The sequence below is a fragment of the Typopeltis vanoorti genome, chromosome 7, assembly GCF_054136105.1.
Source record: "Typopeltis vanoorti isolate ZY-2024b chromosome 7, IOZ_Tvanoo_1.0, whole genome shotgun sequence".
Lineage (NCBI taxonomy): Eukaryota > Metazoa > Arthropoda > Arachnida > Uropygi > Thelyphonidae > Typopeltis > Typopeltis vanoorti.
This window is the reverse complement of record NC_143555.1, coordinates 54352078-54375225: the sequence shown is the minus strand read 5'-3', so window position 1 is coordinate 54375225 and position 23148 is coordinate 54352078. Positions and strand designations below refer to the sequence as shown.

At 37.1% G+C, this 23148-nt stretch overlaps 1 protein-coding gene across 6 annotated transcripts in view; it reads left to right on the top strand.

The window, feature by feature from the left end:
• Positions 1–23148, top strand: part of Ask1 (apoptotic signal-regulating kinase 1) — a 937451-nt gene that overhangs the window by 502012 nt on the left and 412291 nt on the right. For all 6 annotated transcript variants that reach the window (XM_090395264.1, XM_090395267.1, XM_090395262.1 and 3 more), the window contains exon 21: positions 16659–16724. In XM_090395264.1, coding sequence (XP_090251390.1) covers positions 16659–16724 — 66 coding nt within the window. The remainder of the gene's footprint in view (positions 1–16658; positions 16725–23148) is intronic.

Genomic DNA, 23148 nt, shown 5'->3' with positions numbered 1-23148 from the left:
GCTATCTATGCCAAGTTATCTCACAAATTATATTCCAATTAATAACAAATCAGAGGACTCTCTTATAGACACTTCTTATTACTATTTCTTATCAGTCCATCTATAACGTATCTCCTAGATTACAAGAAGAATGTACAACAAACTTACAGAGACTCTGTGTCACACACTCATCCAAAGGTCCTGCACTAAAGTCCCTATGCTTTTCCCTTTCATCCTGGGCCTTAGGCTTCCATCTGGAAAGTCTTACTTCAGGCGATGTTGCGTTGGGATATTTGCAGGCTTTGGACTGCAATCTCTGTTACTCGAAAAGATCATGGCAAGAGGTTTCAGCATATGGCAAATTCTCCAGTGCTTGAAGTTCACTCTGTGACTATTGGCTTCGGTTGATCTCCCGTGGCAAAGACATCCGACCGACACTTGGCTTGGGTATTTACATTGACATTTCTCTCAACATTCCCATCTAGCTTCTCCTCTGGCTTGGCCTCGCCGTAATGTCCCGTCCTCTGGATCCTATTCCGGGTATTTCTGCCTATAACTGCCGACTCCGATGTTCGGCTCAGTCCCTTTTTATTTCGTGTTCTCCGGGACCTTGCACCAAGGGTTGTAACTCCCCAAAGAAATTGGCACGACTCCTTGATGTTCTGTTAAGACTGACCCGTACTTTCTTCTCCTCCGTGCACTCCTTTAATCCTATCTTGTCAGGCAGCGGAAACTTGTCTGAAACTTGCCGAGCAGAGCTCGCAAACAACTTTCTTATACACTGAAATCGTAAACAACTTTCTTCTGCCCTTACATAGAGCTATTATACAAAGTTCTGGTGGCAAAGCATTGCCTTTGTTTTTTACATTCTAGAAATTTTTGTTAAAGCAGTAAGTACGGTCAATTCCCATAGGGTTATTTACATTAATATTTAGTGTAAAATATATAGAGACATACAAGGTTATTTTTCTCGTAGAAAGGCTTAGACGTTAGTTATACATGCTTATTAAATAACTAAAGGAAATTACAACGTACAAAGGATATAAATTAAATTAAACTTTAATCTATATTTCCAATATTTTGGCAATGTCACATTGCCATCTTCACAGGAACTTAAAATAAAGCCACGTGCACGCAGGCACTGCACACAGTAAATGAGGATGAAGCAGGAAGCTATTATTTCTCCTAAAAGTCCTGATGGTGCTCCCTAGCGGGCTATGTAGGTATTCTTGGCCGTTGGGCTGAAGGTCTTCTGATGTAGGTCTTCCAAATTTGGGGCAGCCTCATGCAACCAAATTTGTTGAGGTTTGGCATGTTTCTTAGGGCTGAGGCTGATTCCATGAATAGCCTTTCATTTTTGAATTTACTACGGTGTATTACCGTGGCTTTCTTCCACCGTATTCTTTGGCGTGAGTGGCTGTACTAGTGAAACCGGACGTAGTCCTTGTGTTCTGAAATTCTGATATTCGCTATCCTGCCTGTTTTGATGTGAAGATGGCAACGTGACATTACAGAAATATTTGAAATATAGATTAAAGTTTAATTTGATTTATATCCTTTGTACATTGCAATTTCCTTGAGTTATTTAATAAGCATGTATAACCAATGTCTATGGCTTTCTACAAGAATTACTATCATCCATTACTATTTTGAATTTACTACGGTGTATTACCGTGGCTTTCTTCCACCGTATTCTTTGGCGTGAGTGGCTGTACTAGTGAAACCGGACGTAGTCCTTGTGTTCTGAAATTCTGATATTCGCTATCCTGCCTGTTTTGATGTGAAGATGGCAACGTGACATTACAGAAATATTTGAAATATAGATTAAAGTTTAATTTGATTTATATCCTTTGTACGTTGCAATTTCCTTGAGTTATTTAATAAGCATGTATAACCAATGTCTATGGCTTTCTACGAGAATTACTATCATCCACGGAGATTTCATTGCACGCAAGGCCCGCCATTATGATAAAATGAAGCTGAAGCTATCAAGACAACTGAACCGTCTGACCTACCTAAAATGCTGCTGGGATAATCAGGTAATCCCAAATTGTGTTAAATTCTAGCACCAATTCTTTTCACAAAAGGCTTTCCGAATTTATAACTGCACCATCCAAGCTCTGCTACGAGAACAAATTGTCACTACTCGCTTTCTCCTAGCTGACGCAAACTTAGCTATTCGGGTGCTTGAAGAAGAGCTTTCTAGCACGTTAGATCACAAGATTTGGAAAATTTTATACAACATCTCGTGCACGGCTGTGGATAAAGAATTTTTAAAAATACGAGGTCGACATATCAAGAAATTTGAGAATTTAAAAAAGAACTCAACCTCTGAACCAAAATTTCCTACTGACACTGTAGTCAACCTTTCTTCAGTTAATTTGAAGGCTGAAGCACTCAACGCTCTCTCACGTGGCCACAAGTTCGCCACTGCTTCCACAAAATTACCAGCCGAAGATATAACGATCCAAATTGAATGCGGGATCTGCCACCTTCCAAACCACGTCGCCAACAATATTAGACTGGATGTAGCTTGTGTTCTCACCAAAGCAAGACTACCAAAAACCAACATATCCAATAAGAAATATAAATCTCTGCAGAAATTTAAGAGAAACAAAGAAGTGGTAATCACCAAAGCAGATAAAGGTAACACCACAGTAGTACTTAACCAAACGGATTACACAGGTAAGCTTAATGCCCTATTATTAGATCAGGTTACTTACCTCCCTATTGAATACAATCCCACCAACTCACAAATTAGAAAACTCCACAGGCTCCTTAAGAAGGTCACTTCTTGGCCTGTAGAAGTCACTAACAAATTAAAACCGTTTAACTTCACTATGGGACGTAAGGCACATTTTAAAGAAAATGTGCCTTACGTCCCATAGTGGATGGCATTGATTACCCCACATACAAATTAACTAAACATTTGGCCAAAGCGCTCGCACGCTATACTGGCAACACACCACCACACATAAAAAACTCGGCCCACTTCAAAGCCAGCATAGAAAACCTTACACTCCAACATACTGACATAATGGTCAGTTTTGATGTCTCCTCCTTATTCACAAATGTCCCACTCAAGGAAACTTTAGAGCTAATCCAAGCTAAATTTCCTCCCGATATCTCAGCCCTATTTCAGTTCACAATGAACTCAGGCTATTTCGTTTGGCGAGGAAAATTCTCTAAACAAATAGAGGGGACAGCCATGGGTTCGCCACTCTCCCCACCCTTGGCCAACTTCTTTATGGAGACTTTTGAAGAGAAAGCCTTAAACTCTGCCCCACAAAAGCCAACCATATGGCTTCACTACATTGATGATGTGTTCATTATTTGGCTACATGGCTCTGATACACTCCTCTCCTTCCTAACACACTTAAACAACCAACAGCCCAGAATCATATTCACCCTGTAAAAAGAGAATAACAACAGCCTCCCTTTCTTAGACACACACTAGTCACCTGCCAGCTTGATGGAACCTTTGTTTTCTCAGTTTATAGAAAACCCACCCATACAGGCAGATACATTCACCAACAATCCCCCCCCCCCACACACACACAACAGTATGGAATTATTAAGACACTTCAAAACAGGGCTAAACTTATCTGTTGAAATGACAATGCCCTAAACCACATCCTCAATACTTTCTCAGCCAATGGCTACCCCCCCCTCCCTAAAAAAATCCAAAAAATATTGAAACCAGTAAACGACAACACCAATCTGCCCCTTCACTACAAAGATTACTCTAAATCCATCACCATTCCCTACATCTGAGGCACCTCGGAAAAAATTACCAAAATCCTAAAAAAACATGACTTGACCTCATGTTATAGACCATATAACTAAATACCAACCACTTCACCTAGACCTACCTGGTGTATACCAGGTCCCTTGGAGCTGTAATCTGTCCTGCTTTGGCCAAACAGGCAGGACAGCGAATATGAGAATTTCAGAACAGAAGGATTTCAGAACAGATACATCCAGTTTCACCAGTACAGCCACTCTGCTCTTGCACCATGCTCTTGATTCACGCCACAGAATACAGTGGAAGAAAGCCACGGTATTATACCGTAGTAAATTCAAATTTGAAAGGCTATTCATGGAATCAGCCTCGGCCCTAAGAAACATGCCAAACCTCAACAAATTGGGTTGCATGAGACTGCCCCAAATTTGTTGGGAGACTTACATCAGAAGACCTTCAGCCGAACAGCCAAGAATACCTACATAGCCTGCTGCTGGGGAGGGGCACCATAAGGACTTTTAGGAGAAACAGTAGCTTCCTGCTTCGTCCTCATTTACTGTGTGTAATGCCTGTGTGCACGTGGCTTTATTTTAAGTTCCTGTGAAGATCGCAACGTGACATTGCTGCAATATTGGAAATATAGATTAAAGTTTAATTTAATTTATATCCTTTGTATGTTGTAATTTCCTTAAGTTATTTAATAAGCAAGGTTATTTTTGTAACAATCTCATGAGAATTGACCTCTGTAAAAATCAGTGTATAAAGCACTTTGGTATTTCCAAGCTACATAGAGTTTTACAGCTAGTCCCATTTTAAAGAATTGATGATGGGGAGCAGCCGCCCTGTGTGACTCGTCTCTTATTTAACAGTTTCAGTTCTCATTCTTTCCAATTCTAGCTGTTTGGTCTGAGTACAGGTCATATGTAAACCACCTTTCTCTCAAATCTGTGTTATCTCTTTCCATGCTTATGAATAATTTTTCCCAGTTTACTTGGTGAAATGTGACCTGTGACCTTGCCTACCTTCATTCTCTCTTCTATGATTTGCCTTAAGGTAAGGATTACTAATCTCGTCCCAGATTTTTTTTTTTTTTTTCTAAATTCAAATTGTCTTCATGTGGGTTCTCCTGTTTTATTTATTCTGTTTTGTATTATTTTGAAGATTTTATTTAGAAGCATGTTTCAAAAGGTTACTTATACAATAATGTTTACAATCCATAGCATTAGCTTTCTTTTATATAGGGATTATTACACTTTGTTTGAAGTCTTTCACTGTTTCTCCTTTTTTTGTAAATTTCTTTAGTAAGTTCAAATAATTCAGATTTTATATTACCAGCTTTCTTTATCAGTTCTACTTTGATACCATCTTGACCTGGTACTTTACATTGTTTATTTGGCAAAGTGCACTTTATAACTCTTCTCTTAGAATATCATAATCCTTCATCTTCACTTGAATCATCTTTTTAGCTATTATGTTCACTTGTTAATCCTGTCCACTGTGTAGCTTCTCCAGATACTGTCATCTCTTTTTCGATATCTTTTGTATCTGTCTGTCAAGATCTTATCATTTTGATCTTTGATCACAGTTCTTCTGATTTTCCTACAATATTGCATTATTTTATTAACATGTAAGCAATGTATATTTTCCCTCTTTCATCATATTTTCAAAGTTCTGCACTCTGAAGTAGTTTTATTCCTTAATCTAAGATATGCCTCTTTACTCTTATCATCTTGCTTGCTTTTCCTTTTATTTCACTCAACTATATTGAGATCACTTCATTTATTACCCAAAGATTTCCCTTTCTGCTTCTTCTTGGCGAGGGCACTAGTGGGTCAAGCGCTACGGACGTGTTTTGAAGAGCTCCTGATTCAGATAAGTTTTACTAGGAATAATTAAGTATATATGCGTAATTGTTTAAGTAAGAGCGGCTGTAAACGTTGTACGCTACCGATATTATTAGTGTGGGTTTTTTTTTATTGCTTAAACTAAATACGAAAACGTTAATATTAGACCTAGTAACCTGCAGAGGAAAAAAAAAAAAAAGTGGTGGCGGCATTGTCATTCCATGATTTTAATTTGGATTTCAGTCGGTTCGTTAAGTGTGAGGTCTGTTATATGTATTCCTTCGATTACATAAATGATTTGTGGATGTTTAGTGCAGATGGAAGACGGGTGTGTGCGAAATGTGACCTGAACGAGGAATTGATGAATGCGAATATGAAGTTGATGACAGAAAGTGCTAGTACTGATTGTGTCGCGAGTGCACGTTTGAAAGAGAAGGATGGTGAGAAAGACAGGCAAAAAAATGTTAAAAAATCAGGAAAAAAGAAAAAGAGCGATTTGACAACCGTAACGGATGTTAAAAGGGACAAATGTGAGGCGGAAAGAAACGAAATTGAGAGAACGAATGAAAGTAGAAATGGCGTGATGCAGAAATCGCAAGTAAAAAAAATCGAAAGAATGAATGATAGCGAAAAAAGAATGACTGATGGCGAAAGTTGGACGCATGTTGGAACGAAAGTACTGAACCAAAGAAAGATGAATGACAGTAAAAGTGAGAAGAATGATAGCGAAAGTTGGACGCATGTTAGTCCGAAAGTACGGAAACAAAGAAGGATGAATGAGAGGGCAAGTGAGAAGAGGGGGTCGAGAGTTAGAAAGATTTTAATGATAGAGTGAATGTGTCGCGAGGTTCGGAAGGTGAATTGGATTGGATGAAGCAAGAAATGAAATGGATGCGGAATGAAATTAAGAGAATTCAGGTCAAAACTATTAAAATAAATCATGATGGCATGAAAGAGTTAACAAAAGATGAGCGAGTGGCGTTGTATGGAGACTCCATTATTAAAGGTGTGCTAGAGGATAAAATGCACAAGGTATGTTTTCCAGGCGGTAAAATGAGTAGAGTGATTGAGGCATTGACTATGAGGCGGGAACGAGCAAAAGAGTTAATTGTATTAATTGGTACAAATGATTTGAGAGAGAACAAAGAGCATGTCAAAATGAATGTCAGGAGACTGCTTGGAAAGATAAAGGAGAATAGTGTGACAGGAAGGGTGGTCAGTGTGTTGCCTAGGTATGATTGTGGCGAAATGAGGCGGAGAGCAAGGATTATGAATGATATTCTGGCTGAAATGTGTGAGGAGATGGGAGTACAGTTTGTTAATGTGTGGAATGAGTTTGAGGGACGAAGTGAGCTGTATGGGAGCGATGGACTGCATTTGAGTGGTTATGGTGTGAGTCGCTTGGAGAGACTGCTGCTGGAAAGTGGAGAAGTGAATAGAGAGAATGAATCAGATCGAGAGGGGAGTGATGTGGAAGAGCAGGAGAGTAAGACAGGAGAGATTGAAGGAGTGGAAATGAATGGGGAAGTGAGTGGTATGAGTATAGAAAATGAGAGAATGGGTGTGCAAGAGGAGCAGGGAAACGGGGAGGCTCAGGGTGGACAGGGATATACAGCGTGAGAAAGGTGGATGCTCCAAGAGGAGGTGAGAGCATGTGTAGGCAGGAAAGTAATGGGATGATCAGGGATCAAAAGGAAACAGATGGAATTGCAAAGGGTTCTAAAATGAAGAAGCAGAAAGGGAAATGGCCCCAGTCCAGCATGGAGAGATCACATCGAGTGAGTGGTATCAGTGGAACTAGCTGTAGATCCAGAAATGGGTTGTTGTGTTTGTATACCAATGCTAGAAGTATAAGCAACAAGGCGGATGAAATGGTTGCACTAATTGCGTCTGTGCACCCAGAGATTGTCGGAATAAGTGAGACATGGTTAGATGAGGATGACATCCTGACAGGAATAGAGATGGAAAGGTATGATGTGTTTCGTGAGGATAGAAGGGGTAAAAAGGGAGGGGGAGTGCTATTGATGATAGAGAAAGAGTTATGTCCATACAAGGTAGAGATGCAAGAGGGAAATGGGGCCAGTGGTTTTGAGGCAGTATGGTGTGAGATAGAGGTGAATAGAATCAAATACTTGGTGGGATGTTGTTATAGACCTGGTAATGTGGATGGTGGTGATAGTGAAATGTATAGTCAAATAAGCCAAGCAAATAAGAAAAGGGTGATCATTATGGGTGATTTTAATTATGGCAATATAGACTGGAATGAAGATATAGCAACTGGAAGTAAAGAAAATGAGTTTCTTGAGTTTTTGAGGGATAACTACCTCAGACAGTATGTAACAGAGGGCACAAGAGGATTAAGGGTCTTGGATTTGGTCATCTCATCGGAGGATGTAATTATCAATGAGGTATCAAATCATCCACCAATTGGTGAAAGTGACCATGAGGTGATTACTTGGGTGGTTGCCAGCAGTGCAAGAACCCCTGTGAAAAAAGGGTATACGTGGAACTACAAGGGGGGTGATTATGAAGAGCTCAGGAGACAGCTTGCAGGTGTAGCATGGAATGAGGAGTTAGCTGAAAAAGAGATCAATGCAGCTTGGGGGATTTTCAAAAAATATTTAGTGGATGCAATGTCTAAATGTATACCACAGGTGAGAAGGTTAAATAAGGTAGGTGTGAGATGGATGAATAAAGAGATTAAGCATGCAATACAGAGAAAAAGGGCATTGTAGAGGCAGCATAAGAGAAGTGGAAGTAACCAATTTCATGAGGTCTACAAAGACCAGGCAAGGAGGGTGACTTGGTTGGTGAGAGTAGCTAAAGAGAGGTATGAACAGCAGTTAGCTAATGAAGCTAAAAAGAATCCTAGGGAGTTCTTTTGATATGTAGCCAGCAAAAGAAAGAATGATTATGGAAGGATGACATTGATTGGAGGAAATGGTATAAAGACAGCTGTCAGAATGTGTGGTGGAGATACTTAATGAGCAGTTCATAAAGATCTTTCAATCTTGTGATTGTGACTTCATGGAGAGATTAAGAGCAGTTGATGATGGGGAGGAGAGACTGACTGTAAGTGAGCAAGAGGTGTTTGGGGAGTTGAGTAAACTACATGTAAATAAGGCTGTGGGACTTGATAATATATATCACCGCGTATTCTGAAGGAATGTGCCAGAGAGTTGACACCTGCCTTGACATATTTTTTTAATACGAGTCTTGCACTTGGTCAAGTCCCTAAAGAGTGGAAGGAGGGCAAGATTGTGCCACTTCATAAAGGAGGTGATCGAACTCAAGCATCAAACTATAGGCCTGTCTGTGTGTCAGGTGTTGTGGTTAAGTTGTTGGAGAAGCTTGTGAGAACTAGGATCCAGAGTTGGGTTGACAACAATGGTATAATCTTTGATGGACAGCATGGATTTGCTAAAGGGAGGTCGTGTTTTAGTAATCTACTTACTTATTACAATAAAGTGACTGCTTCCTTGGACAGAGGAGAAGGATACACAGTAATATACTTGGATTTCGCAAAAGCTTTTGATAGAGTACCTCATGATAAGTTGACAGTCAAACTAGAGCAGATGGGGTTGGATATTAGATTAGTGCATTGGATTGAAGACTGGCTATCTGATAGGTATCAACAAGTTGTGTATGGGGGGGCAATATCCAGGAAAAGGAAAGTCACTAGTGGAGTGCCTCAGGGATCTGTTTTAGGGCCATTACTATTTAACTTGTATATTAATGATATTGGCGAAGATTTGGATGGAGATATTCAGTTGTTTGCAGATGATGCAAAGTTGGAACGAACCATAAAGAGTAGTGAAGATGTTGTGGCCTTGCAAGAAGACTTGAATAAATTGAGTGATTGGGCAAGCAAATGGGGATGTGAGTTCAATGTTGCAAAATGTAAGGTTTTAAAATTTGGAAAACAAAGATGGGATGCAGAATTTATGCTTGGTGAGAATATATTGTTGGAAGTAGAGGAAATAAGAGATCTGGGAGTGATAGTGGATAAGGATCTAAAATTTAGGGGACACATCGCCAAAATTGTGAAGACAACACAAAGACTTCTGGGAATGATGAGGAGGACACTGACGTGTAGAAGTAGGGAGATTCTTGTTCCATTGTATAAGGCTTTGATTAGGCCACACATGGACTATTGTGCCCAGATTTGGTCACCTGGTTTTCAGAAGGATGAAGAGATGTTGGAAAGGGTCCAAAGGCGACTGACTAAGGTAGTTTCTGACCTCTGGAATGTCGAGTATGAGGAAAGATTGAAAAGATGTAATTTGCAGAGTCTAGTGGAGAGAAGGAAGAGGGGAGATATGATAGAGACCTACAAGTTGGTAAGGGGTTGTTATAGGATCAATGGTGGAGAAGTTCTACAGAGAATAGTGGGAGATCAGGGGAGAACCAGAGGTCATCCCTGGAAACTGTATAAAGAGGGTGTGAGTAGGGGAGTGAGAGGCAGGTTTTTTTCGTGCAGAGTTGCGAATGATTGGAATGCCTTGCCTGAATGTGTGGTGTCTGCAGGGAGTTTGAATGTGTTTAAGACCCAGTATGATGAGATGTGTGTGAGATAAAAGGACCTCCTAGATGAGTCTTTGACTCCATGAGGTCTTGTTTAATAATAATAATAATAATAATAAGGTTTGCTAGGTTCTGTTCTTACTTTGCCCAGGCATTTCTCTACTGTTTTATATATTGTTTCCCTAATCCTTGACCATTTTTTTCCCACCAATTCTTCTTCTAATTGTTTATTCTCTTTCATTTGTTCATTTCCAAAGGGTTTGTATTCATTTTTTATAGTTGTATTGTTTAGTTTATTCATATCAAGAACTTTACTTTTTGATGGTAGTTTTATTTCACTGTTTGAATCTAAGATTATACTTAGCCATGACTGGGTTATATCACTGTTGACATTTGTTCCTAGGTAAATTCTGCTTTGTTATTTTGTAGTCAATTTACTCAATTTGGTATCTCCTTAAAGCTCCTCAATTTCCATGCATATCTGCTTGTTTTATGAACTTGACTAAAGTGTTACTAAATTACTAGATTTCTTTGTTTTTGTTTGCAAAATATTTGACCTCTTTCATTTCTTGTACCAATTCCAAAATTTCCAATTTCTTTGTCTTATTTTCCTTCTTCAGCCTACTGCATTGAAATCTTCCATTAAAGTAAGTTCTCATTGGATTTCACATTGTTGTCTGTTATCTCATACATTTCTGTTTCCGTTTTTTTTCTGTAGCAGATGTTGGCATGTGCATTTGTAATATAATAGTGTTTACTGGCTTACTAGCTATTTTAACTGTGATGATTCCATCACTAAGTTGTTCCATTTCTTCTTTTTCTTCTCCAGAATATATAATATGATTTTCATCACTCCAAAAATCTATATTTTCTTCTCATCATACTTCAAATATACCTATAATATCAGTGTTCAATCTTCTTAGCTCACTTTTCATGTCCCCCAGTTTTACATCCTTCGGAACATTTCTACATTCCAAGTAGCAATTCTGATGCACGATTTTTCCTGTTGACGACCAAATGTACCTTGCTACCTCTCTTGATGGACACAACTCTTCTTTTTAAAGCTCCGTTTATGTCAGTCTCTATCTCTTTTCTTATGCTTCTTTCCATTACAAATCTTGGGAAATATAATATGGTAGTTTCCCCTTTCTTTTTGAATTGCACTATCTTGACAAAGTTGTCACCATCCTGATATTACTCAAGATAATCTTCGTTACAACCATTCCACTCAACTAGAGTTCTGCTTGTAAGTAGTGATGGACACTAATGCTCCTCCACAAGGATATTTATCAACTTCCCAGTCTAGATCTACGAGGATAGTCTGAAAAGTTCTCAGCATACAATAAAAAAACGAATTTATAATTTCAAAATTATTTTTATTTTTCAACATAATCTCCCTTAAGACTAATACATTTATTCCCGTGATGCTCCTGTGCCATTATCCCGTTCCTGTAGTGGTTCTCAGTAAGATCTGCAAAATACCCCCTCTACAACTGCAATCACCTCTTGATTCGAAGAAGAAGAATGCTGACCAGCGAGGAAGAGTTATAGTTTTGGGAAGAGATGGAAGTCAGAGGGAGCCAAATCTGGGGAATAGGGTGGATGTTCCAACAATTCATAGTGCAGATCCCTTAATTTTCCCATTGCCAAAACACCTTTGTGGGTAGATGCATTGTCCTGATGAAAGATGATTTTTTTCTTCTGCAAACCGGGTCTTTTGTCAAGAATTTTTTTTGTCTATTTTGGTTAAAAGTTCAGAATAATATTCCCTGGTTATTGTTTTACCCTTTTCCAGGTAATTAATAAACAAAATGCCTTTAGCATCCCAAAACACCGATGCCATGACTTTTCCTGCTAATGGAACTGACTTTGTCTTCTTTGGCACTGAACAACTGGCTTCTGTCCACTGTTTTGACTGCTGTTTGGATTCTGGTGTTTAATGGTGAATCCAAGTCTCATTCATAGTAATAAATCAACACACAAAATCAGTTTTATTCTTGTTAAAATGCTCCAAGCACTGTTCAGAGATTTTCATGCTAGTGCGTTTTTGATCTGCTGTGAGCAAGCTCGGCTCTCATCTTGCGCAAAGCTTTTTCATTTGCAATTCTTCATGCAAAATATATCCTACACATTCTTTTGAAATGCCTATAGTCTCAGCAGTTTTACGCTCTTTGACTCACTGGTCATCCAGTACCATATGGTGCACTTGATCAATGATTTCTGGTGTCGTTACACTTTTTGGATGTCCTTCACGTGGAGCATCTTCAAGGCTGGTACGGCCACATTTAAACTCAGCAGCCCATTTCTTAATTGTCGAAAACGAAGGAGAAGAGTGCCCATAAACTTTTATGAACTTCGAATGAATGTCTTTTGGTGTTAAACCTTCTTTTTCAAAGAATTTTATAACCGCATGATACTAAATTTTATCCATTTCAAGGGATACAAGCAACTCTTTTGCTTCAGGCAGCTGTATAAAACAAACTACTTGATTGAATGACTTGCAATTTCACTTGGATGCTTACAACAGATGTCCCAACTTAGAAAAAAAAAATCTTGCCTATAGTGTTGCAATCTATAGTCGAGGCCTAGAACTTTTCAGACTGCCCTCATACTGTATTCTGCAAGCCAGGGACACCTTGTGGAAGATGTAGGTTGCATACATGGATAGGCTTTAGTAAGGGAGAGGCTCAACCCCACTTTAATCTTACCCTGAGGGGTGTGTGTGTGTGTGTGCGAGGGCCAGTGTTAAGTAACCTGGTGAAAGGTACTACCTCTGCAGAAATTCTTGTCTCAACATGCAATTTACAAACAAAAATGCTCTGTAAGTAGTAGTAAATAGCATAGAGTGGTTTGTACAGTGTAGATGATAGATTAACTGTAGTGTGGAATGTCCTACCTTGGACTCCATGAAAGCGCCATGTAATAATAATAAAATAATAAACTACACTAGCTTGCAGTATTTTATTATGAGTTTTCTAACATCGCATCATTGCAACATGATGATATTGAAACTCTTGATTCTGATTTAAAGACCAGAGGTTTTCCTATTACATGATAGGAAAAATAATAATAATAGCTGTTCCAAATAAAATGTGAAAGTTTCCTAATCCAGAACCTTTACAGGCTTTTCAGCTGAAGGTGAATTTGCCATCTCTTAACCAGAAAGAGATACCAGATTAACAGAAATAATGTACTATCTCAGGATCTTAATCTACACACTCATGTGATACTCAGTAGTATTTGTGGAACAACCAGCCGTCATCTTCTATATATGCATTCAAGCAGTTGCATTATATTTTGCATACTTTTGGATATTTTTCTTTCAAGTGCTGTGCATGCATGTGTGTGTGTGTGTGTGTCTTTTGAAGATCCCACTAATGACTAGTTTTAGAATTGGCTTAAAAGAAAATTATGGCATGTTTGGAAAGTATTTTGACAACATAATTTGTAAATTGAAGTGAAATTTTTTAATATATGGCAAATAGAGAACCAGGAGCCATCCATGGAAGTTGTGTAAGGGTGTAGTTAGAGGGGTGTGCAAACCAGATATTTTGCATGGAGAGTGGTGAGTTGAATGGATTGCCATAATTGGTTGTGAGTTCCGAATGGATTCATGAAGATGTATGATAGGATTTGTGTATATGATGGTTGATTTGGGTCTCCCACAGTTAGCCTCCAGGCGTCATGGAGATGCTGTAAATAATAATAATCATTTATAATATTAGTACGAGTAAGACAAGGATTTTTTTAATCAATTTTATCTATTTTTTTTTTTCTTATTCTAATTTTTACATAATCCAGAAACCCTTTTCTAGAAATCAAACCTGGGGCATTTTTTAAGCCACTTCGGTCCTTTAATAAGTAGGGCATTGGTCTTTCACCAGTCAGTGAAATTCGTCTCCTAACAAAAAAACAATCTCAAACAGTCATAGCTGTAGCAGGATTCAATCTCACAGCCTGATGGTTGAAGAGCAGATAATCACAGAGCCAACCATAAAATGGTATGAAGTTCTGGCATAGACTTATCTGTATAACAGTATTCATCTGTTTTTATTTATTTATTTATTATTTTTTATAGCCACTTAATAGTAATTGTTGTATAAGATGATTTGGTTCGGTTCTTGTTTCTCTCTTCATTTTGTAATAAAGTTAGGAAATTAGAGCATGGTTCTATTTTCGTCATGCAAGTTTTTCTGTGTATAGTGACAAGAGGTATTATTCATTATGCATTGGTTTTCTGTATATATCAATGAAAAAGGTGCTGTTTTTGTTGATTTGACCATCCAGATTTGTTAGTTTATCATCTTTTCCAACTTCTTAAATAAACTTCATTTTTGGATGTTATTGATTCATGTAGTAGTAGCAGTAAAAAAAAAGTTGTCAGTTCTTCCATTTCTATTGGAAGAACTGACAGCTTTTGTTATTTTCTTGAATACGGTAATCCCTCGATTAATGCTCCCCAAATTAGTGCATTTTCGATTAGTGCATAATTTTTTTTCTGTACCCAAATTCGATTAGTGCGCTTATATATATCTTAAAAATAAATGTTACAGATTTTAAAAATTTTTGATCTGTACATTTTTTATGGCTAACTATTTTAAAAAATCACTTACCAGGATGAAATGATTTAGCTACCGATTTAAAACATTTTACCAAGTTATTTTTAATGGCATACTACATTATTTCTATCTACACTATGTTCCAAATTTAACGCTTAAATTAATGCTGTCTGTTAATTACATAGCAGACAGCATTAATACATAGCATTTTGATGATCATACTTCATGCCCCCTTTGCAGTTGTTTTCCTTACCTTTTTATTTTAAAGTATTTTCCCAATCTTTCATCATGAGTAAAAGAATTAGTGAGCAAAAATGTGGAAGTGTGAAAATGATTCGAAAAGTAATCTCATTGGAAGAAAAACTTGAAATAATAAAGAAAATGAACAAGGCGAGTCCAGAGATTCACCCATAAAAATGGGTGAATCAACTATAAGAGCAATTTTAAGCAAAACTGCTGAATACATAGAGAAAGGTGAGGTTGCTTCAAGTTCATCATGCATGCACTCGAAATCAAAGTGTTATAATCATTGAATTAGGGAGAGTCTTTCTACATGGATCGAAGATTGTAACCAAAAACGGATCCACTGACCTTATTAAATCAAAAACATTAAGTCTCTTTGCATCCTTGAAAGAAAGGGCTATCTATGATAGAAAAGAAGAATTCCATACTAGTGCTGTGTGGTTTGAACATTTCATAAAGAGAAATAGCCTACATAATGTTCTAATCACAGGCGAAGCTGCAAGTGCAGATAAGGAAGTGGCTGCAAATTATCCAGAGATTTTGAAGAAAACTGTGGATGAAGGGGGCTATTTTGACCAATAAATATTTAATGTCGATGAAACCGGCCTTTTTGGAAGTGAATGAACACCGTCCAAGACTTTTCTGGCCAAATCAGAGAAATCTCAGCGTGGATATAAAGTCGCACAGCCATTTGGAAGCACATTCTTCCACATTGTGCAAATGATTTTAGAGACTTTTCAAATGAATCTAAGTAAGTTAAATCTCATTCTTAGAAATTGAGTGATTCTGACCTGTTAAATTTAGATGCACAGCGGGAAGATTCCAAAGAATATGAAGAAAATTTAATCGCCGACAAGTCCAAAGAGATTTCACAAAAACAAATTGAAATATTTTTCGTGCAACCAAAGTTCTTAAGCAGCAATGCTTAGAGGCTGACCTTGAATAAAGAGAGAAGCAGTAAAATTTGCAGAAGAGGCAATAGGACCTTACCTCAGTTGTTTGAGAAAAAGAAACAGAATGCACGCCAAACTAGTTTAGCTGAATTCTTTGTTAAGAAGCAGAATAATAAATTTATATTCTGAATATGTTTTATTGTCTTTCAGCTTCATGGTTCCCTGAGACATACCCTAATTCGTTTATAAAAAAATTAAAGGTCAAAAAAGAAATTTGAGGAACAAATTATACTTTTTCCCATAGGTTATTATATTCGATTAGTGTGTTTTCGATTAATGCGCCTGTTTTAAAGAACGCATTAATCGAGGGATTGCTGTAATCAACATACTATCAAGTACAATGGTGTTAAGGTGACTTCTTGCAAGTCTAGCTCTTCGGCTAGCTATATACACAGATTTGCATATGCTAACTTAGAAGAATGGAAGAGACGGGGGAAAATAAAAGGCCATCCTGGAAACAATATAAGGAGGGTGTGAGTGGAAAGGTATGGGGAGAAGGGTTTTCCCATCTGGAGTGGTGAGTGAATGCATTTAAGGCATGGTACAATGAGCTGTGTGTGTGTGTGTGTGTGACATATTGAGACCTCTCATGATGAGTATTTTGACTCCATTGAAGTCTAATAATAATAATTTGTGGTTATGTTTTAATGATGTTAATTTTCTTGAAGAAGTTTTAAAAAAGTTTCCTCTTGATATCGCCAGACGTTGCCTTACAAATAGTTCAGTTCAGTTAAAAAAAAAAAAAAAAACATAACAAATTACTGTATATGCTTCTATAAATTTGATTCAATAATTTTTTCCTTTGTTTTTATAGGCTGATATTTGGTCTCTTGGATGTACAATTGTTGAAATGGCCACTGGTAAACCTCCATTTGTAGAAGTAAGTTAAAATCTTAGCTTTGAAGAACTCTATATTAGTTGATTTAAGCAATTTGTATTTATTTTAATGTTTATTTATACAACTCTCACTTGGACACAGTTGAGGATGCATATTAATTCTTGACATGTATCCTCAAATGTTGAATAGAGGGTCTTACATTTCTGTCTTTCTTCTAAGCTGCTGTTGCACATCAGTCTTACTGCATTAATCCACCCCTGAACTCGGCTTGCTCTGAATATTTTTCCTCCCTTCTGGGATGAAACCTGTTTTTCTAACCTTTCCTCTCCCATTCTGTTTGTGAACATATACCACCTTAGAGTAGCTCACACATTCTCATATGCTAACATCATTACCACTTTCCTTCATAATGTGATGATATATAATGATGATTTTCTTTTTACATGTGAATCCTGCTAACAAAAAGGTTATTAGTTTATGGTACATTAATATTGGTGCTGTAGGTTGGTGGCTAAGGTTGGATAATTTAGAAACCATGCTCTGGAGACCAAACATGATTTTGTTTCAAACCACTTTACACCGAATTTGACTCCATAGCTTGTTGGTTGGAAAGTAGATGTGCTAACTATTTGCACAACCATGCTGAAGAATAAGAGTGGAGATAATCTGCACTCTTGTCTTACATCTGATTTTACATCAAACCATATTTCTCAACATCCTATTTTAATTATATTTGCTGACTCTCAACTTATGTATGGGCCTACATACATCACTCTTTATAATTTTCCATTTACACCATATAATTATGGTTATTTGAACAGCCTTTCTCTTGGCATTTTATCATATGCTTTTTTCCAAATCTACAAAACGTAAAACAGATCCTTCTTATATTCCTCTTTAATTGTTGCATTCATTTTATTTCACTTTTAATAGACAAATAATGCTGAGAACTATACTCTAATAATTCAAAATTTGACCTTTTGAATTAGCAGTGCACCTATAGTAAAACTTCTATGCTTCCAAAGGGTAATGTTTCTGGTCAAATATCATCTCCAACTGACTTCCACATATCAGATTTCTGATACATTTTCTACCTCCAATACTGATGATATGTACTCCTGATTAGATTCCTCTCTAATATATTCTATCATTTATGGAGTGTTTTTGATAGATATCCACTGGTAGAAAATGTTTGTACTTGTAGGTCGTGTTATAGCCAAATGGATATGGTGTTAGTTGCTTGGAGAAATTGTTGTTGAGTGATGGAGTAAATATAAGTAACTATATGCATCAACTCATGCTGCCTTTTGAAGTATTTGAATTGTAGGAATTACTTATACTGGTTTCATACAAGAGTAACTTAAGGGTCAAAGCCAAATAACTGGAAGGAGACCTTCGCATCACATTTAAGGAACCTAGAGAACTGACTGAGGCTTCTTAATGTCCATTTCTCACCTTCACATGGTGTACCCCATTATTAGATATCCACTAGGTGAATGAATGAATGAGGATAGGCTGGCAATTTGGGACTTAGCCGACCAAATGGTACTCTCTATTGGGTACTCAAACTACAAATAATATGATGTCAGCCGGGGCATTACCTGGTTAAACAAGAGCATCCCCCCCTCCCCTCTCTCTCTCTCTCTCCCCTGCTATTTTTGTCAGGAAACCAGGGTAAACAGTGAAAAGTCAGCTACTGGAGCAGACTCAAACTCACCATCTAGAAGAACAACAATAAACCTAACATCAGAAGAACTGAAGATAGCAACCATCAGTATAACGAGTATTGATGGAAAGGAAATCAAGAAGAACTGGAAATGTGGACATAATTAGCAACACTGAAAGAAGACAAAAACAGGTAAAATTTAACTAAATAATAAATATAGGATGTTATATTCAGGCATTAATGATGAAGGAAAGGAAAGAGTAGTGATAGTATTCAACACTAAGCATGAAGACTTCTTGATTGCAAAGCAGTTTCAACCATACTTGGGCACATGTGGACATACTTTAAAATAGTCAAATGGACAATGAAACTTATTGGTGCCTATGGCACCACAGAAAGTGGAAAGTTCTCCCAAGATAGATACTGTGAAGGAATTTCTCGAGTCACCCGAGCAGTCATTTTACATAAATAAAATGGAAAAAGTGGTACTTGTTGGAGATCTAAGTAGCAGAGTAGGAAGTAAATCCCAAGAGGCATATAAACATGTTTTGGAAAAATTTGGAGAAAAGGGTAAAACTAATAGGAATGATAAGTGTATCTGCTAAGTTTGATCTGAGAATATAGACTAGTCGTTACTTATACCATGTTCCAACATATGGGTGCTTAAGGGTCAAAGCATATAACTAGGAGGAGATCTCCATGTAGTCATTTTAAGGAATGTGAAGAACTGACCAGGGCTTCTGAATTAATGTCCGATCCTCACCTTCTCGAGGTGCACCCTGTTAGGTATCTACCTTGAAACTGAATAAATGAGGATGGGCTTGCAATTGTTGGGCATGTGTGAGCATACTTTAAAATAGGCAAATGGACAATGCAACTTATTTGTTTCATTAGATTCAGAAAAGATTTAGCTGACCAAAATGTATTCTTATTGGCTTAAACCACAATATAAAATGATGGTACAACATGACAGAATTTCGTGTCAGCTGGAGTGTTGCCCAGTTAAACAAGCCCACCACTGTTTTCACCAGGGGTGACGAAAAGTCAGCTGTTGGAACAAATCCTGAAACACACTCTAACTCAACATCACCAGAGTTCAAGATCAGTACTATCAACAAAAGAAGCCTGAATGGCAAAGAAATGGAGCTTGCTAAGGAAATGGATAAGTACCAGATCGACATAAAAGGTGACTGAAACAAAAAAGACAAAAATTTCTGAGATGTTTCTGAGCAATAAATACAAACTGTTATATTCAGGCAATGCAGTCAAGAAAAAGAAGGAGTAGTAGCAACACTAAATATGAGGCTAGCTTGAATGGCAAGCAATACAAAATAGAGTGATGTGGGCAAATATCAGAATAGGGAACTGGACAATGAGACTTATTTGTTCCTATGGTCCCACAGAAGGTTTTACTAAGGAGGTAGAAGTGGAGAAATTGAGGGTTTAGGAAAAGCAATTGACACAATGACAAAGGAAAAGTTGGTCTAAATTAAAAACACAAGAAATTATATACTTGGTTTAATCCTTAATCCTAGTGTAGGCACACAAAGTTTGCGCCTGAAGTATTATGAGGACTGGGGCAACTCGTATATAGAAGCTAATGACTTCACATCACTTGCCTTAGTATCCTAACCCAATAATGCAAAGCACATATCCTTACAGGTATGTATAATGCTATGCATTATAGGAAAGGTCACTACCCAGACCAGTTTTCATCTTTATTGAGGTCAGTCTCATCAGTGGGAGTCGGACTCAGAGATGATACAAAGGTTGAAGTAATGCAGAAGTCATATTTTCATATACAAGTAGGCAAAAGGTGTCACACCTTATTATTAAATTACTCTGGATTTGAGAAAGTTGTTGGAAGTTTTCTACTTGGTTATGCTATAAAATTAAAGATACCAAGAAATTATATACTTGGTTTAATCGTTTATCCAAGTGTAAGCAAACAAAGTTTGCGCCTGAAGTATTTTCAGGACTGGGACAACTCGTATATAGAAGCTAATAACTTCATATCACTTACCTTAGTATCCCATAATGCAAAGAGCAATGAGTTTGTCCTTCCAAAAAGTTGATCCTTGTTGGGGATCTACATAACAGAGTAGGAAAGGATTGTCAGACAGAAAAGAACAAATCTAATAATAATGCCAAATATCTGTTGAATTTCTGCTCAGGACATGGACTGGTTATTACTAATACAATGTTTCAACATAAACATGTGCACAAGTTCACATGGAGAGAAGACACAAGAAAGAAAAAAAAGCCTTATTGACTATGTTATTGTTGATAGTGATGTTTTGTCACTGGTGTAGGACACTAGAGTGTACAGAGGATTTGAAATTGTAAGTGATCACCATTTAGTCTTGAGCAGGATAAAATTGAATTTCATAATGAAAAGAAGAACATGTAAGAATGTTTTAAAGTGAATAAAAGTTGAGCAGCTTTCAGATTTTAAGTGTAGACTAAAATACACAAACATTATTCAAGAAAAAATGAAAGAGTTTGAGAACAGGAACCAAACTTTGCAGGTTCATTGGCAAATCCTGAAGAAACGTTGATTGATTCAGCCAAAGAGGCATGTGGTGAGGTTGTCTGCAAAGATAAAAAAATCAGAACTCCATGGTGGACACAGGAAGTTAAAGAGGCAGTGATAGAAAAGAATATCAAAGCATATCAAAAGTTCCTAGCAAATAATCAGTTTGTGCTCTTAGAGAATACAGAGACAAATGTAATAAAGCTAAATACTGTGTAGAACTAGCTAAACAAAAGTCATGAGAAGACTTTGGTAAGAACATAGAAAATAAATATCAAGAAGGTGGCAAGATATTCTGGAGGTTGTTGAAAAAGCTCAGAAATTGAGGAAAGAGTGCTGTAAAAGGAATTAGAGATGATAAAGGTGACATGAAAACTGGAGAAAAAAAGATATCCTTGATGTATGGAGTAATTACTTCAAAAAATTGCTGAATGAAACATTCAGTAAAGCACAGTGGTAAAAAAACTCTCAACAGCCTGAAATGTGGAAAGGCAGCTGGAATAGATGATTTTGGACCAGAAATTCTCAAGTATGGAGGTACAAAAGTCATACAGTGGCTGCACTCCATAGTTCATAAGGCCTGGACAGAGGGACGAATTCCAGATGATTGGAGTAGAGCTCTCATAGTACCCACATATAAAAACTGAATGTGAGAATTACAGAGGTATTTCCCTACTGAGTGTTCCTGTAAGATTTATGCAAGTATACTTGAGAAATGTTTGAGAAGGATTGTTAGGGACGTTTGGTGGAGATGGTTTAAAGGTGACTGAATAAGGTAGTTTCTGACCTCTGGAATGTTGAGTATGAGGAAGGATTGAGAAGATGTAATTTGCAGAGTCTGATGGACAGGAGGCAGAGGGGAGATATGATAGTGACCTACAAGTTGGTAAGGGGTTGTTATAGGATCAATGTTGGAGTAGTTCTACAGAAAATAGTGGGAGATCAGGGGAGAACCAGAGGTCATCCCTAGAAATTGTATAAAGAGAGTGAGAGGCAGATTTTTTTCTGGGGGTTTGGTGTCTGCAAGGAGTTTGAGTGTGTTTAAGACACGGTATGATGAGCTGTGTGTTTTGTAAAGGGACCTCCCAGATGAGTCTATGACTCCATGAGGTCTTGGGGGTAATAATAATAATATTAAGAAGGAACTTGACATTGTTAGCATCCAGGAATGTGTTAGTAGAGCTAATTTTAATTTGTCCCATGATGGAATCATGGAACAAATTAAAATCTGTCTTCATAGAGAAATGTACCAATACCTTGTGTCCTAATAGAGAAGTAAAAAAGAAAGATTGGATAACCGATGAAATTCTTTCTCTCATGGATCAGTACAGATCATATAAAAATCATAGTTCAACAAAATATAAAGAGGTTTAGAAAATTATTAAATGCAAGATCAAAGAAGCAAAAGAAATCTGAATCAATGAAAAATGTAAAGAAATAAAAATTCTACAGGAAAAGCATGCCAATTTTAATCTATACAAAAAGCTGAAAGAGACCTCGGGTATATTTAGGGAAAAATACTTTTGTATCCTTCGAAACAAAAAGGGACCAGTAATATTCGAAAAGGATGGCAAAATACAAGAAGACAAATGTTAAAAATCCCATGGGTGAAATATATAGAAGAACTCTTTACTGTTATGGTAAAAATGGTAAAGCCCTAGGCCCGATAGAATACCAGCAGAAATAGTAAAGTTATTAAAAGGTGACAACATTAATATATTAGTACAGCTATTTAATAAGATGCATGATACAGGCATAATCCCTCAAGAATGGTTGCAATTGATCTTCATCATGCTACCTAAAAAAAGCAAATTTTATAGTTATTACAAAAACTTGTAATGACTATAGAATGATTGGTCTGATGTGTCATGTTCTCAAGATGTTTCTGAAAATAATTCAAAAAAGAATATACAGAAAATGTGTAGACACCATCAGTGATACCCAATTCGGCTTTAGAAACAGTTTGGGAACAAGAGAGGCTCTTTTCTGTTCTCAAATCTTATTCCACAAATGTATTGATCAAAACATGGAAATATTCATTTGCTTCATCGACTTCGAGAAATTCATGAAATCATCAGTAACATCCGATATGCTGATGACATAGCTCTCCTGGCTGACGATATTCAGGATCTTCAAAATCTTCTGGAACTAGTGAATGAAAAGAGTGAAAAAATGAGATTAAAAATAAATATCACCAAAACTAAATTCATGGTCATAAGCAAGAAACCAATTCTTAATTCAGCACACTTTCTTTAAATTGAAAACAA